The sequence below is a fragment of the Athene noctua genome, chromosome 3, assembly GCF_965140245.1.
Source record: "Athene noctua chromosome 3, bAthNoc1.hap1.1, whole genome shotgun sequence".
Taxonomy (NCBI): Eukaryota; Metazoa; Chordata; class Aves; order Strigiformes; family Strigidae; genus Athene; species Athene noctua.
This window is the reverse complement of record NC_134039.1, coordinates 21955272-21970712: the sequence shown is the minus strand read 5'-3', so window position 1 is coordinate 21970712 and position 15441 is coordinate 21955272. Positions and strand designations below refer to the sequence as shown.

Here is a 15441-nt window from a genome sequence, read left to right as displayed (position 1 = left end):
TACATCTGCATTCATGATATCAAAATTTATTATCAGAGGAACTGGAACAAAAGATGTTGTCCATAGCACTTAAACCAAGCAGTAGCATATAGAATTTCTTGGAAATTCAGGATGAAGTGCTCTACTGGACTACAATTCTATAATCTACTCAAGATATACTCTAAAAATGGAAAAAACAAAATGTAATTGAAATCCACCTGAGAGATAACAGACCAGTATTTTATTTAAGAGGGTATGCCTTTCTTTATTCTAGTTTTGCAAAACTTCATGTAAGACATTAAATAGTACAGATGAATATTGCGGTAACAGGACCTACTGGAAAAATAGCTAAACTGCTTATAAAACAAAAGAGCTGGGAGTCACACAAGAGATCACTGTTTTGTGATGGTTCTCTCGATAGACTGCTAAAGTGCAAGAAACTCACTGCCCTGACATATTCCTTCTCTAGAAAAAATCCATTAAATAAAAATGTTACTTTTTTGTTGTTGTTGTTTTCTGTGCCTTCAAAACCAACATATTTCAGGTGATCACACACCTCACTACTGAAAATCTAGGATTAGTTCTGTCCTCACTTAGCAAGTTCTAAGTCACCCTGGAGAGAGGCAAAGGCTGCAAAGAGAACATGTGAAAGACCAGTAACATCCTTCTCTGTCATTGTGCCCTGTACAGCTCAAGCATGTGTACATTTTCGCTAGTCTTCCATACACTCAGAAAATATGAGGAAAATTTTTCAGACCAAAGTTTGTAATATATATAGCATCAGAGAAGACGCTAACCTGGGAGGTCTCTTGCCCTTGACCTGCCATTTCAAGATGAGGCAGAAAGATGATGGAAAGTTTTATAGTGAGAGCTGCATCTGCTGCTAAATCTGCAAAGACTTAACTGCAACACTGTTTTTGTTAGACCTGCTGATTCATCAACTTTTTTGTTTCCTGGGATTTCAGAAAGGGCGTGAGAGCAGGACATAAAAGTGGGTAAGATGTGTGCACACACTCTACCATCTTATCTAGTCCACTTGAGTCTTTTCCTGACCAAAAGAGGGGAAGCATGTCAACTCAGCCCAAGAAGGGCTGGACTACTATAATAGTGTTTATCTTTCAATCTGTGAATGGGGTTTTTCAATCCAACCTGACTTTCTATGTGCTTGGGATAATCCAAAAAAGGGAAAAAGTTCCTTAACAAAGGGAAGGTAGTAATGGAAATTACATCCTTCTGCTTTCTCATCTGAAAGCCACAAAACCTGGATTTTTGTAAGTAAGAATGTGTATCAAAGATGAAAAAACAGAACAAAGTAAGGAAAAACACAGACAGTCTGGCAAACTATTGGTAACAAAACAGACATTGAAACAAATTTTTTTGCTAAATAAGTTAAACCAAGTTTTTCTGCCTTTTTCTAAGCCCTTTTTCCCCAGCCAGGAGATCTGTTTAAATCCTGACTGCCACTATCAAAGCAGAATGACACGAGTAGAACTTAAGCATTTGTGGCATTCCCCTATTGCTAGTGACAGACAGGTCTGAGTTTGCTACCAAGCTGCATGCAGGCTCCAGCTCCATTGTAATGGATCTACAGACCATAGCCTGATGAAGAACACTAGACATTTGAGTTTCAGAGAGTTCAGCTTAGGGGTCATCCCAAACAATAGAGCATCAAAAACAGTCACTGCTGGAGAGAGCCTGCATACACAATAGCTGTTTTTAAGAAGCACCATTCAAAAGACCGTCTAATTACTAAAATTTAAAACTGTTACAGCAAGCACAACATACTCTTCAAGCTTGTTATCCCTACTTTCACCCTAATCCGAGCACCAGAATCAACTTGAAGTAAAAAATCACAGCTTTAGAGGTAAGAACTGAAAGACTTTCTAAAATACCTTACTAAACTCACACCTCATTTTATCAAGTCTGCAACCACTGCCTTCCAAACGCAGCAAGGTAGAACTGAAAACACAGAAGCTTCTCAGAAGAGTCAGACCTTTTTCCCTACTCCTACAACTTTTTCCCCCCCTCTACCAAGGGACCAACAGCTTTGAAATGATACTGACATTTAAAGTGTGTTCATTAAGCACAACATAGATGCAAGCTTAAATAGATGAATAAATCATTATCTCAAAGGCACTGTTTCAGGTCTTATTTTTACCTGTACCTACTCTACCTGTAGCTAGAAATAATACATCTTTCTAATCAAGATGAGCAAGATTTTTAGAATCAGTTCACATTCAAAGGTTTGTACCTGTACATGAATATGAACCAAATGCATCTATCTAGCTGGTTAAATCCAGTCCAAACTATATTTAAAAATAATCCTGAAACTGAAACAAAAAAATAATAGCTAAAAACTTACAAGAAGTCACAAGTCATTTTTTCTTTATAGAGAACAAAAAAAGTTCTTCCAGCATTTTAGGTGCTGGGTTATTCTTTTCCTTTAAGGATCTGAGCAAAAATTAGCCATTGTTGGAGTCATGTAAAATGCACAAATTTCAAATCACATTTTATCACCTGCTCATTTGGGCACTAATTGTTGTGTACATTTAAATGTGAATGAAAATATAATGAGCCTGTGATTAAAGAAAATGGTGTATCACACATCATTCCTGACACATGCTTGGCTTTCCAAGGAGATCAATTTCTAACTACTGCAAGTAATCCCTTCCACTGAATTTAATGAATGGAATGTCCAAAATTTTTTCTTCCCCTTTTTTTGTTAATCTTTCAGAAGAACAGACAGTAGGAGCCTATAAGGAATATCAACAAAACCAAAAGAACAGCAGCATAATTTCATTTTTACTTTCCATGAACCCCCATTAGCAACAGTTCACTTGCAGTAGAGCCAGGCACCTAACACATGCACAAAAGCCCAATCAATTTGTTATTATACTTTTATTGTCTGCTAAACATACTCCCTCTAGACCTTAACTGAAGTAACCTTCCCTTAGGCAAAATTCAGACCTAACAGATGGGCTTTATACCATGCCCTTGAGGGTCAACAAGCGCTACTTCAGTCTGATCAACAGGAGCTCACTCACTTCAGTTACACTACCTCCACTAAGAATGCTTAGCTTCCAGTCCCCAGATGTTCAGTAGGTAAGCAAAGGACCCAGCTGATTTCAGCGAACACCAAGGGAAACGACTGTGACAGATCCTATAATAAATAAACTTGTCTTGTAAAGCATCAAATGAAAAACGAACAGAGATTTCAGTGAACATACATTGCAGGGTCGCTAAAACCAGCACTACTGAGTAGCCATCAAGCTACACAAATTCAAGTAAGGAATCTTCAGAAACAGTTTCTTCTAAAGTACACAATGATAATCCAGTCATAAAGCATCAAATTCACAGAAGATTGCCTCTGCCTAGATGAAAAGCATAGTTAACATTCAAGAATCCAAATACTACAAACCTCACTGAAAGTTAGTGAACATTTTAAACGTTTTAAGGATAAAAAAATACCCTGATAGTTTCTTTAGCTTTCACTAGTAAGTGAAATACTCTGTCATTTCCACATGGAACTTCAGCTGCATTGTTCCAATCCATATGAGGAAATCTTAAGAAAGAAAACTGAACTTTTAACACTCAGATAAAACAAACTCAGAATAACAGAAACACTGTGAATAAGTAATTTCTTACAGTAACCTAAATGGTTAAAACCTAGAGTCCAACTGAAAAACTTTTACCACATGGAAGACTAAATCACAACTAGGTACTAATCCCAAAGGAAAATAAACAGCATAAATCAAAATCATTCAATTCCAAATGTCAAATCCAAGCAGAACAGAAAGGGGGGAGGAAAAAAAAAAAAAAAAAAAGACATGTCTAGTGACATACCCAGCACCTCATTATTTTTGTTTCACTAGGAAAAGTCCAGAACTAAAACAACAACTTCACAAGTTTCCCCATTACTCTATTCCTTTCCAAAACAGGGCGTGGAAAACTCTGGTGTACAGCTCTGGCCAATACACTAGTTCCACAAAAACAATAAACCACATAGCAGTTTTACAGGTTTTTGAGGCCACCAGATTCAAAGCAATTTACACTACTTCCTAATACAATCAATGGACAAACGGAGATAAATCCTCACAAAGCTTGAAAATTACCAAACCGTCATCCCAATGCTCCCATCATTGATAGGAAGGCTCTTCTAATCTGTCCAAGGAATTTTTTTTTTTTTAATAAAATCTCCATCAATTACAAACATAGAAGCTACTGTGTATCTTCTCCAAGAAGCATTACATGATTAAATTTTACTTTTTACATTTCACCCAGCAATATGAACTGCAGACCAAGGCTGTTAAAAACTGAAGGACAACAAACATCACTGCTAAGAGCTAACAATTTCAATGGTACAACTGAACTTAGTAACAGAAATTGCTACATTGGCTTCTAAATGAAAGTGAAAGAAGTATAAATTCAGATGTTTGTACTAAGGTTTAACTTTGTTTAACCTTCAATGAATATTCAGCAAACTAACGACCAACCTCTTTATGAAGTTACTATTGGAACATCTGCATCAGGGTTATCATGATGCAATAAAATGCAGTGTCAAGGCAACTATACAAATGTGTCCAAGCAGATTTAAACTGATCTTTGCTTTATGCTCTCCAAATGACCATGCCAATTTAAAAGTGAGATTAAAATAAAGAAAAATTAAGAGTTCACAAAACATGAGCAACTATTATGACCCAGCAACAGAGTAGAAAAGTTTAGTTTGCCTGATCTTTTTTGTTGCTTCCCCCATATTTGGCGGATTTGGTGTTTTATGATGCATCTACATTGCTAACATATACGCTTCTACTACTAAATTTCCATGATTTATCAATTTAATTCCCCAAATCAAACATTTATGTTCCACAAGCAAAACAGTTTTCCTTACCACAATCAAACATCCATTAAAATAAGGAAATGTCAGAATGCTTTAGAGTTCCTACAGTTCCTTTTCATCTAACCAGCAACTAATTCAGAGAATCTTCAAAGTAGATGGAAAGTAACTTCAGCTACTCTTATTTCTAAGGGGTTTTTTTTTATGATTTTCCTGAGAAAACAATTTTTCTTCAATTTAAATAGAAAGTATCCAAAATAATTTCATGACTGATAATGACCAGTTTCTGAATTCAGGAGAATCTGTCACCAGTAAGGAAAAAAATAGTGTATGTGAATAAACCACCATCAAAACAAAAACAAACTGCAGAACACTAAATGGCTGCCAAAGAGAAAGATAATTCATATAACAAGAAGTTAGAATACCTGGATCAAAACAATAAGCCAGAAAACTACATGTAGTGAAAGTCCACCACTGTTTTAAAGACATTACCTTCTGTTCACATCTGCTCTTACAGCTCCTACCCACAAAGACCCCAGCTACCAGACAACTCAACACAGCTCTTCAACACAGCAAGGGAGAAAAAATAGGATAAGCAAAAATTGCATATGACAGCAAAGTTACTTTGTGAAAGCGAGGGAGAATCAGCCTAGCAGGTAAGACGTAATAATAAAAAATTAAGAGATATAGAAAAGGAAAGTAGCAGTGTTTGGTGGTCTAGCATTTTTCAGAAGTACCTTCAGATTCTTCATACCTTTAAATAAGTAAAAGCAACATTAAGGCAACTTCTAGATAAAGGAAGACGACCATGATTATCAGTACTGCATGATTTAAGAGAGCACCTGCTCACTTGGAAGCACCTGTGCTTCTGAATCACTTAGGTATTTTTTTGGAAATCAAAACTATGCTTTACACAGATTAACTTATTCTAACAAAAACTTCTCAAACTGAGTAAGACTCAAAAGTACTCAAATCAATCTTAAAAACCAGGCTGCAAAACTCTTTATTGAATAACTTTGTACTTGTATGACTGCTAAGAAATCAATGTAGTGGAAAATAAAACAGTCAAGGGAGAGAATTTTATACAGCATGAGAAGTGATAATATTAAAAACCTTGTTTTGAAATTCTTTTGGAAGCAGCATCTTATTTTAGAGTGAAGCTATGTCTAGCAAGTATAAATATCTAGAAGAGGGAGCAACACTGCAAACACTTCAGATTGATAATGTAAAACCAGGGGAAGATAGAAAAGCTCTTCAAGATAGAGACATCGAAGGAACCTAAAATAACAAACATGCACAGGAAACAAAACAAGACTGAGAAAGTAGATTATGAATCACTGCCTCTCTAGAGCTGTTTCCACTCTCCTGGATCACTTGCTCTGATTATTTAGATTATTAGTCCTAGAATATTTGGGCTCATAATATTTACATAATACAAATCCAAGCTATCACTGGATTTGTATCATAGAGAGGAATGGGTAACACAACAAAGAAACTTGGAATGCCAAAATATCAAAATAGCTGTGAGAGAGTACAGCCAGTTAAACTTGCATGCCTTGTGATATGACAGCACAAAGACTACCTATGCAAAAGGATTACACAAATCAAGAAACTGTAAGTGGTTCTGCCTTAAAGGTACAAATAAAAGTGACTTTAATTTCTGGGAACCATGTTATATTCAGCTTGAAAAATCTCCTTAGAAAGTTAGGAAACAGCAACAAGTGGTTTATAATTTTCAATCTTTACTGATAAAACAGTATGTTCACTAGCACATCTTAGGCAGAGAAGAAACAAACTCAGTCATTAAAGAACTGCCAGAATTAGATTTTTTTTTTTTTTTTTTTTTTTTTGAATGACGCTTTCCATTCTGAGAACCCTAATCAAATATGAAGTAGTCCAATCAGCACTGCAAGTTAACAGCCTTCAGTCACGGTATCAAGGAAGTTTTACTCACTCTAATTATTACCCTCCCATTCTCAGGATGCCTTCCCTCACCCCCACAACACCAAACTTGGAATATGAGCAGAAGACAAAATGACCAAAGAATGATGCAAAACTCCCAGAGGAGACCTAAAACCCCCCTCTAGTTTCAGTTATCATCATGTAAGGTTCAACTTAAGAGAATAAAAATACACAGATAGGATAACATTCTGTGAAGTAGCAGCTTTGCCAATTCGTACCTCAGTGAATAGATACTACTTGAGGTATTAATCAGGCATCAAAAGCAGAGAAACCACCAAAGTAAAACTCCACTAACTGACCCAATTCATAATAGAAAGGCCATAAATTAAGGTCTGTTTTGCTGGACACCGAATTAACTACTACTTGTACAAATTGTCTAATCTACAACCTGGCAAGCAACTTAGCCTAAGCAGTGTACTTAAAAGGCATGCCAAGAGTAGTTTTATTTCAAATTAAAATAAATGTTTTTCTCTGCTTACTGTGTTTATAATGAAAATATTTTCTTTGCACCTTTAAGATTATTTTATAATTGGAATCTAAGTTATGATTACAGCACAATAAACTATAATGATTAAAATAAGGGCTTCACCGCAATTTTACAGGGGAACTAGTAATTTGTACAAGATGCTGCATGGAACAACATTAACAATAAATGGAGATTGCTTATGCTATATTCTTATTTAGGCAAAGTATATTTAATAAATTATCCTACCACTATATGTGCTAATAATGACCTCTTTCACAAGTCTCTCAAACAACTTAGTTTCATTTTACTCCCTCTGACACTACACAAGCTATGTGAATTACAGCACTTCTACGGTGCATCAGGATGACAACAAAGACTTTCAAGATCATAACAAATATTTTGCTTTTCTATCACTATCAAATATATTTGCATATACCTTAAATAACCCTCTATTAAAGAAAGTATCCATTAAATGTTAGCATCTGAAATTTAGCAAACGATATTTAACATCTTAAATTCTAGTATAGAGAAGAAAATTAGATATGGGAAAAGAAATCCCAGGTCATTGTGGGTTTTTTTGTGATTTGTTTCTGGTTTTTTAATTTTATTTTACCACCATGAAGAGAAAAAAACTACACCAGTATCTTGAAAGGCTTCATTTTTTCCCCAATTCTTTGTTGTTTTTTAGTTTTGCAAAATCAGAATCTGAGAATTGCAAACACTATCTTAGTACATCACAAAACCAATGATAAACAGAAAGCATACCATAGAATATTTATATTTGATTTTCTAAAACAAATTTATTTGAACATGTTTGTATTCTAAACATGAACAACTGAAGACAAAATGCATATAATGTTATAAAAAGGTACCGGTTAGACAGATAGATAACAAAACAAAGAAACCTCTACCTGAGTGAGCCTTCCAAAACTACCATTTGCATTTTTCCGCAAGTCATGCCACCATATTTTTTTAATAACTGGGAGAGTGGATAAAACTAAGTGTTCACACAAAGGAGTTCCTTACTCTCTTCTGCTCCCTTCTCCTGCACAAGTTAACTGGAGATTACATTCCCACCTGTTTCAAGGATTCCCTGCAATTACTTTGCTCTTTTATGGCAGAGACCAATCTTTCACTTCCTTTGGGTTAAGCTCTTGCTTTTTCCTTAGGCTATTAGACATATCTCATTCCCTATCATATCAAAAGCTTTCTGTGTATCTCATCTCTCCCTTACCAGAAACCTCTATTCCGATCTCAAATGCTCCATCCGCTCCCTTCTACGCCATGTCCCCACCTCCTACCCAATAACAGATTGCTCGACAATGACCCAAACACAACGGGTTCTAGGTGTACTTCCATATTGCTGTATTCCATGATAGCTCTGCGCACTGCTCATTCCCCCATTACTCTGTAATTGGATAGTGTTTTTCAAAAAGATGTAAATATATTAAAGCTACTGAAAAGCTGTGCGGATTTGTGTTAAGAGTGGCTATGGTAGAACATTTTCACTGCATCATCCAGAAAAGTTTTATCTGTGACCAATTCCAGAAATGCATGATGTCACACCTCTGCCAAATGGATGTTCAGACTGCACATAACACCCAGTTTAACTTAACTGGAAAGCAGAAAAGGGAGAGAAAGGGAAGAAAAAAAAAAAGAAAAAAAAAAGACAACATTTCTTTCCACTACTGCCTAGGAAATCCCCTGAAACAACCCATCAATCAAACTTCATATCCAGAAGTTACCAGGCTTAATGGTGTCACAAACTTAAACAAATTGCATAGACCTGTATGGATGTTCAATTCCAACATAAAAGCAATGTAATTTTTCTCTTACACTGAAGAGGAAAAAGTTTTTCTCAAATTCTATGAAGCATATTGGTATCTTACTACAAACAGTTCATTATACCAAGCTCCATCTAGTTCACAAGAAGACCTCATGTTAACCACTCAATTATATCAACCAACACCTTTAGTAATAAAGATACTCACCATACAAAATATCTGGGCTTGTTTTATCTTCCCACCTTCAGTGCCAGAAAGGCCCAAACATAATCATTACAGAAACAAGGGGTTTATTTTGCAATCTGAACACAAATAACAGCAACAATATATGCAGTCAGAAACAATGAAAATATAATTTTCAGCAGAATTTTGGAAACTCAGGTGATCTTCTATATAGCCACTCTAACATGTCAATATTACACACACTAAAAAAAAAAATTAACGACTTAACCACCTTGCCATAAATGCTAATGAATGATACTTTACTTCCTGGATAGGAACAAGTGAGACTACGTGCAGAGAGGCCTGAAGCACTCTAATCTGGTCACATGGATACACGAAGTGTACCTATTAGTACCATATGCCTTTCTGATTATATTTCAAAATTACTATTCTGTCTTCATAAACATCACTCATACAATTCACGTCACTGCCTAGTCAGTTTTGAAAATTCTTCACTTCTAAGAGTTTAAAAACTAGATAAAGACTACATTTAAATCTTTAATGAATATTTTAAAATCAGAATATATATTAAAGTTTGAGAAGGCCTTCATTTTAAGTGAGATAAAAAAATCTCAGCCTAGATCCTGGATTTTTCATGACGAAATCTCTTATCTTTCAACCTGTTAGTTTCACATTGCCTCATTTCACTCGATAAAATGAAGAAACCTGACAAACTAAAGCACAAAAAGGTTTATTATTGAAATTTTTTTCTGAAACATCTGTTTTTAAAACCACTTGCCTATTACAGAGGAACAGAATAATTTCTAGAAGTATTCTACAAGTCTAATATGTTTAAAATAGCTAAAGTTTCCCTGAGTATTATTGAGTATTCCTTGACTTGGTCCCTCTCAATAACAGATTCTATTGGTGAATAACAGTAAATGTGAAAAGACTAAAAAAAAAAAAAAAAGCCTTAGAAGTTACATAAAAATTGCCAGCTCTGTGAGAAAGATGGATGTTAATTAGTGCTGTGCCTGAGGGAAAGATTACTACATAGGTCCAATGACAACCTGTTACATTTGGCCTACCAGCTAGTCAATCAGCACTTATATTCCAGTCAGCAAAACAGCTGGTAACTCCAGCTAAAACATCTTTTTTCAGTGCTTCTTGCCTAGTAAGACAACGAAGCAAAGGATAATCAGCTGAAGAATGGTAAAGATGATGTATGAAGGGAAGACTGGGGTAACTTCTAGGTGAGTGTACAAAGATGCAAGACAAATTCACCAGGGTGAACAGAAAGACTCCATATATCTTCGGTACTTATATTTCTGCTAAACATCTTATTACAATTGCAAGATCTACCACTGTTCTCTAAATCAAACAAAATCTGATAATGAAACTATTTCAGATTTAAATATACTTCCATAATAAAATTTCCAGTAAACAGTATTTAAGTTATTTCAGTAATCTAACCCTAAGTGTTTGTAAGTAATATTGCAGTTAAGCAGTAACACACCATTAGCTCAAATGCATTTTCACTACATTCAGACCAGCTGATTTATACTGCAATCCACACTTCTGCTTAGGTCTAGCTTCAGTACCTGTGGCCCAATGCTAAACTTGGTTACTGTGTTTTCAAATGTTTCTCAGCATTGTAGTAAAACTAGCTGCTCCAGCGAACTCTGGAGAAACACATCCAACCCTTCAGCACATATCTGAAGTTAGGGAAAGGCACAAGAAAATGAGCAGCATTCACATGCTGATAATAGTCTTTGTTCTAACTGTAAATCTGAAGGATAACTATACTTGAATGCAGCCTATTATTATTGAGCCAGCTGATCCAAGCTTGTAAAGTTGTAGACAAATTCCAGCACAGTAGTGGGAACTTAGCACAATTCCCAGGAAAAACATGGAATGATTGCAGATCAGTAAGATACCTACCGGTCCTAGAGTTACTGCACTCAACTGACATTACTAATACCACTGAACTGAAAATGCCACCTGGTTATCCTAGGTATCAGTTTGGGTTTTGCTTTTTGGTTTCTGGGGTTTTTTGGTGGAAGATTAATATGTTTTAACAAAAAGTACAAAGTCTGCTAGGTGCACGGAAATAGCTGGTTAAAATTCACCCCAAGTTTCAAGGCACTGATATTCAACATTGTATTTGTTTCTTGCATTCCGTACTTAGAAATTTCCTACAGTAATGCCCCAAATTATTTATTCTATTAGCAGATACTCTCAAAATACATGCAAAATGTTAGTAATAGACATTGCTGAACAGTAGTATATTTTGGATCATTGGCAAGATTTTCCTGTTCAGCTGTTTTATTTGTACTTTATATTTGATATCCCTAAACCAAAAACCAAAAAGATAACACATTGATAGTTGTGGGGAATGCTAAACACCATACACAGGGAAATGGGAATTTGATCACTCATGGAATTCAGGCCCTCTCACCACACCCTCTTATTTATTCAAATTTCTAAACAGGAAGCAAGAAAAAAAAATCCCAATCCTAGGGGCATGATCTGAATGCTACCAAACCTGCCTACAGCAGAAGAATCTTTACCAAGTATAGTCTTCTACAAGCTTCCTCTCACTTAACCCAAGGACTGTAAATTCAAACATGTTAGTTCAATCTCTCCTCTTCCTTTTCTCTCCCCTCCCTCCCCCAGGTAATCTTACTCTACAATACACTGTGAGATAAGACACCAAGTTCCTTAGGACTTCAGACACAGGTAGTCAGCAAAAGTCATGAAGTACTGTATAATATACTATTTCAGATAAAACATCACTTAATAGAGAGAACATCATTCTCTCATGCAGAGATGATCAAATCAGTGAATCATCAAGTCTTTAATAATTTTAATATATTATCATAAACCTATACCTCCACCTCAACTCTGAACAGCTGTCCCCTGGTATTTCACCATCCCACCTCATATACTCTTTTACCTCTTTGGCACATCCCCTACCTTTTGCGACATTCTGCTTGTCTCTATAACCATCTGAAAGGCACAAGATTATGTTGTGGCTGGCTTCCAAGCAGCAGCAATCATTTGGATCACTAGGTCAAAGAAGTGACTTGCTCGACTACCCGCAGCAAAAATAATAAAGCATTCTACCATGCTGCAGCAAGGAGCACACACAAAATGAAGTTTTCTATCACCAGGACTAACAAACGGCACTCTCAGTAGCACTGCTCTTTTCCTACCCAACTCAACAAGCAGGCTTTGAAGTTACAGTGCAAAATTCCCTCTCAGCACCCCAAGTTTTCAGCCTGGCAGTTCAAGATAAAACTGCCGAGATTAAAAACAAGGCACAGTCCTTATTTAAACCACCAAACACAAAGAATCCCACTCCTGCAACCAAGTCTGTACCAAGGGTACTGGAACGGAAAAATAACAAGTACACACAGAGATTTAACTGTGTGACAACATCAAGAGAACCATGAGAACAGAGACAAGGAAGGAGAACAGTAACTCTGGAGTGCACAAGCAAGGCATAATGCACTGTACTTCCAGAAAACCCCTGCAAGTTATTTCCTCAACCATGCACTCACATAAAATCAGGATTAAATTCAATGAAAACCAATAAAACATTATCTTAAAACTCCATTATATACTAATTTCTCCAGAAGTCTACTCCCATACATATGCAATTTCATGTAAAGTCTCAGCTTTTGAAAAAACAAAACCAAACAAAATCCCAACACCCACCCCCCCCCCTTCTATCTTGCACAAGTTTGGAAGAAAGAAAATGTGGCTCCTATGACTTAAAATCAAGTCAGATGGAAAACAAAGAACTGAAGTTTCTCCTCTCACCTTAAGACTTTTAGGCCAATTCCATGTTTGGGGGGAACTGACTCATGAGGGTTATGTTTGTTTGTTTTTAACACTTAATAGATTTAGTGATGCCCCACTCCTAAAACATGGGTTTCTGTATAGCTACAAAGATCTGATCTATAGTCACAGTATATTTCTACACCAAATCATGTAATTCTTCACACTTGATAATGAAACTGTCTTAAGAAAGTCCCAACAAAATCGCAGTTGTTACTTAACTCTAACAAAAAAGTCTGATACTTTTTAATGCTAAACTGTAATAAAAAAATAGCAAGTTTCTTAAACTATCTGAAAAGACAAATTAGTAAAGGGACCTCAAGCATTTTAAGACTGCTTATGTACATTTTTCATCCTATTTTCAGTTTGTTGATTAAACCACTGCACACAACATGCAGGAAAGCTACTACATAAGTCATATTCTTTGAAATGCTTGACTCAGGAGACTAAACCAGACATGAAATGTAGAATTCAACCATGTATGAGAATTTGGTTGTGCCTTTCCACAAGAATCAAGCTAAAGTCTTGGTAAAATGCGAAGCATACCTTTACCATGCAAAAAACCTAAGAAACGATCTTTGCATTTACTATTACAGAACTCAACCAAAGATGACTTCGAACCTCAAATTACTGAGCCTTGCTTAATATTGTGCATGCTTATTACTTGCACACACCTAACACAGAAAGGCTGGCCTCCTTTTTATTTTAGTAAACTAGATTTTTTTTTTTTCCCCCTTATGCTTTAAGAGGTTACCACTCAGCTTTCTGCCTCTAGCGCCGAGACCCTGGTGCTGGTGCAGGTAAAACCACATCCAGGGACGACTTCCCACCCCGAACCTTTGGTACACCCCAGGCCTGCGCGTCAGCGTAAACCACAACCCTAACGAACCCCAAAGGCACCATCTGAAAAAAATCTGCAGCTTCCGAGGAAAGCGGCAACCAAATCTCGCCACCTGAACAGGCAGCGCCCCGTGCTCAGATCGCAGGGGGGGCCGCAGCCCCAGCGGCCCCCACGCTGCCCGCCGCCCGGGGCCGGGCCGGGGGGGGGCGCGGCCCCTCCTCCCGAAAGCAGCGGGCAGCTTTGGGAGGGGGCCCGGAGCAGCCGAAGCCGCGGCGGGCACTGAGGGTCCGCCGCGCCGCCACAGGCCGCCCCCCGCCCCGCCCAGCACAAGTTGGCCGGAGAAACCTGTGGCTGCCCCCCGCCGCCGCCCTGACAACCCCCGCGGCCGGGGGCGGAGGTGGGGGCGGGGGGGCGCCCGGGGAAGAGGGGCCCTCCTCACCGCTGCGGCGGGGCGGACGGGCGGGCTGGAGAGCCCCCCGGCGCCGCGAGGCGGGGAGGCGACCGGACATGGCGCCCGCCGGCCCCGGGACCCGAGGGACACCCCACTGCCCCGGGAGGGGCCGGGGAAGGGCAGAGGCGGCGGCTGCCGGCGGGGGGACGGGACGCGAACTGACCTGTCCTCCGAGTCCATGCGGCTGAGGGGCTCCCCGTCCGAGGACATCTCCAGGCTGCCCCGCCGGCCCCCCGACGTGGCGCTGCAGCTGCTGCTGCCGCTGCTGCTGCCGCCGCCGCCGCCGGTGCCGTAGCCCTCGTCGCCACCGCTGGACACGCTGCTGGAGCTGCTCCCCCCGCCGCCGCCTCCGCGGCCCAGCCCGTCCTCCTGGCTGCCCCGGGGGCCCTTGGGCTCCTCCTTGGCGTCGGCCTCGCTGCTGCCGCCGGGGCTCAGCGAGCGGGTCTCGTCGCTGCAGCAGCCGCTGCTCGTGCTGCTGCTCCCCACCAGGCTGCTCTCCTCCTCCTCGCCGCCCTCCTCCTCCTCCTCTTCCTCCTCCTCCTCCTCGTCCTCCCCGTCCCCGGCCTGGCTGGCGCTCTCCGGGCTCGGCTCCGACATGCTCTCCGCCTCGCCGTTCAGCAGCAGCAGCGACTCCGTCTCCGCCGCCGCGGCCGCCGCCGAGAACGAAGGCGACGACGAGGATCCAGTCCCAGCCTCCTCCTCCTCGGCCGCGGCGGCCGCCGTCTCGCCGGGAAGCAGCCCCTCCGGCTCCGCCATGTCGCTGCGAGCGGCCGCCATGGCGCCTGCGAGTCGCTGCGAGCGGAGCGGCGCGGGGCCGGGCCGGGCGCGCGCGGCGGGGGCGGGGGCGTGCGCGTGGCCCGCGTGCGCGCGCGGCCGCGCTCCCTCCCCTTGCCCTTCTCACCCGCACGATCGCGCGGCGGCGCGAGCCGCGGAGAGGAGGGGTCAGGCCGCCGCCGCACGCGCTACGGAACGCGCCCCGGGACAAAAACGTGGGAAGGGCGGAGCGGCGGCCCTGGGCGCGGGGCGCCGAGGGAGGCGTCGCGCGGGAGGGGCGGGGCGGGGCGGCGGGGACCCGGGCCCGCTCCTGGCGCCTCGCTGGAAGCGCGTCCCCGCTGCTCA

At 40.2% G+C, this 15441-nt stretch overlaps 1 protein-coding gene across 2 annotated transcripts in view; it reads right to left on the bottom strand.

Annotated features, from left to right (window-relative positions):
- The window catches only part of AEBP2 (AE binding protein 2), a 56884-nt gene extending 41733 nt beyond the window's left edge, over positions 1-15151 (bottom strand). For both annotated transcript variants that reach the window (XM_074902238.1, XM_074902239.1), the window contains exon 1: positions 14486-15151. In XM_074902238.1, coding sequence (XP_074758339.1) covers positions 14486-15099 — 614 coding nt within the window. In that variant the 5' untranslated portion in view covers positions 15100-15151. The remainder of the gene's footprint in view (positions 1-14485) is intronic.
- Between the last annotated feature and the right edge of the window lie 290 nt (positions 15152-15441).